The sequence below is a fragment of the Hippocampus comes genome, unplaced genomic scaffold (assembly GCF_001891065.2).
Source record: "Hippocampus comes isolate QL1 unplaced genomic scaffold, H_comes_QL1_v1.1 scaffold746, whole genome shotgun sequence".
NCBI lineage: Eukaryota > Metazoa > Chordata > Actinopteri > Syngnathiformes > Syngnathidae > Hippocampus > Hippocampus comes.
In genome coordinates this window covers 10,036-12,599 of record NW_017805636.1, presented here as the reverse complement: position 1 = coordinate 12,599, position 2,564 = coordinate 10,036, and the positions used below count along the sequence as shown (strand labels likewise).

At 41.5% G+C, this 2,564-nt stretch overlaps 1 protein-coding gene across 1 annotated transcript in view; it reads left to right on the top strand.

Moving 5' to 3' along the window:
- The first annotated feature begins 71 nt into the window (after positions 1-71).
- The window catches only part of LOC109522863 (uncharacterized), a 5,906-nt gene continuing 3,413 nt past the window's right edge, over positions 72-2,564 (top strand). The window contains exons 1-3 of the mRNA XM_019881695.1: positions 72-569; positions 915-1,031; positions 2,056-2,559. Coding sequence (XP_019737254.1) covers positions 177-569; positions 915-1,031; positions 2,056-2,559 — 1,014 coding nt within the window. The 5' untranslated portion in view covers positions 72-176. The remainder of the gene's footprint in view (positions 570-914; positions 1,032-2,055; positions 2,560-2,564) is intronic.

The following is a 2,564-nucleotide window of genomic DNA, read 5'->3' as shown; positions in this document are numbered from 1 at the left end:
AGCTGTAACAAAGCGCTCAACAAAACAGTTAACATAAAGTAAAATAATAAACACAACACATAACATAATACACGGACAGTCGTGAAGTGTTTGCTTAAAAATGCATCTGAGGGAAAATTCACAACAATCTAATACTGGTTCTGAAGTTTAATCCTAATCTGTATAGTTTGCACAACATGTGTTTGTTGTATTTGTTTCAGAGTCTGCATTTGCAAGCTAGGTTCAAAAAACAAAAAGGAATTACGGAGACTGGAACAGCAGAAGGGGCAGGAAAATCCCAACCGTCTCATTCAATGCCAACAACAAATAATGAAACAGACATTGGCGAGGGGCAGGACACCAACACAAATGAACGGGATGCCATTTGGATTAATCTGCCAAATTCCAAAGATTTCTCTGACGCTTGCTTTGAAATTATTGACCTGAACAGAGTAGTTCCCAATGCCTCCTCACAAACAGAGCTGGAGTACATCTGTTATGACACATTTGAAGAAGCAGATACAGTTGTATGGGATTCAGATGACAGCCTTGTTAGAATGGATCAGGATGAGGCGGCAGTAACCATTGGGGTAAGGTAGAAATACTAACGCAGGTGTTAAAATACATATTTGAAAGTGTGAAATCTTCAGCTAATTAATGACAGTACATAGTTGTACTTCTCTGTTTCTGAAATATTTTATATTGTTTCTGTTTTAACATTTCTTAAAATCAGTATGGAATTACTGTAACTTCCAAATGATTTTTTTGTTTGTTTTGTGGGGAGGAGGGAGACAGGATGATCAAGAGATGTAAAATGCCTATTTGGAAAGACTTTCAGTGTACTGTAAATAACAGTCTTCAAACAGGCTAAAACATTTTATGGGTCATAGAATCATACATTTGTCATTTAACACATTGTTAAATTCATTCTTCAGAGTACTGAGATGTATGGAGGGACTGAACAGGCTTCACAACTCCTGTTGCCTTCTGCCAATGAACTGGCTTCACAAGTTGTACAGTCCCTACAAGAGGAGGGAGCGCAAACTGCACAGGTAAGCTCTACTGCAAGTAATCCTGAATGCTTTTTCTAAACTACTTAATGATTTTACACAACTGTTAAGTAATATTACCCTTTTCCCACTGAAACTATTGGATAGTAGTGATCCGTGGTGACATGCAAGCAATTGGCATACTGTACTGTATTGTCCGTTTCCCATTGACCAACAGAAGGCTATTTTGCGAACAACCATCCACGCTCACACTCACACCTAGGGACAATTTAGAGTGTACCATCAACCTACCTGCCAAGTATGTTTTTGGAATGTGGGAGGAAACCGGAGTACCCGAGAAAACCCACACAGGCCCGAGGAAAACATGCAAACTCCACACAGGCAGGCCGGAGCCGGGATCGAACCCACGACCTCTGTGAGGTTGACGCGCTAACCACTGGTCCACTGAGCGGCCCACAAACCAAAATACTGTGTATAATTTCAAAAATACCTTTCATGAAATTATTTGACAGCTCACTTTAATGTTAGTCTTTGTTAGTCTTGAACTGCAATTTTCCCTTGAGTGCTTACCGTAGTTTGTTGGTCCTTGCCAAGCATTAATAGGACCCGGCATCATTTCAATCGCCTCTCTGAGCTCATCCGCCCCTACACACCTGCTCGGCGCCTGAGGTCTGCGGACCAAACATTATTAGAAGTACCTAGAACAAAATGGAGGCTCAGAGGGAATCGAGCCTTTTCCGTTGCTGGTCCCTCTTTCTGGAATGACCTCCCACTGACCTGCCCCTTGGTGCCCATCTTTAAAACCCACCTCAAAACTCACTTGTATTCTTTGGCATTTGACTCAGCATGACTCAGATTTGATCTTAGTTTTACTGTTTGGTGCTATCTACCATCTTTGTTACTGATTTATTGCTTTACTGTTGTATATGTTAGTTGCTCCATGTACAGCACTTTGTATGCAGCAGCGATTGCTGTTTGAAAGTGCTCGAGAAATACATTTGAGTTGAGTTCATATTTCACCTCTGCTACCTTTTTCATGTTTTTTTTTAATGTTTTATTCTTACAGGACAGCGGACCACATTGTTCACCGCAAGACTTGTTCTCAATTTCAAGTCGTCAGCTATCCCCTTCAACCTCACCTAACAATCTAGGAGATCCAAGGACACCATGGCATGCATCCATTTGTAGGATCAAGGTTGTTGATGATCTTTTGTCTGTGTTTATGGACAGCAGCATAATGGAATTCAATGTAAAGATTAAGTTTGTAAATGAAAAAGCTATTGATGATGCTGGTGTGTCAAGGGAGGGCTACAGTGCATTCTGGGAACAATTTCTTGAACAGTGTGAAGGGGAAACAGAGCGGGTTCCAAGGCTAAGGCCAGATTTCTGTGAGGCTGAATGGCAAGCGGTTGGGCGGATCTGGGTGAAAGGATTATTAGACCATGGTGTCATGCCAGTGAGGCTATCAAAGGCTTTCGTGTTAGCCTGCATCCATGGCATTGACTCAGTTGATCGAGACATCCTAATTTCATCATTCCTTAACTACCTTCCTCCCATTGAGAGGTCAGCAGTTGA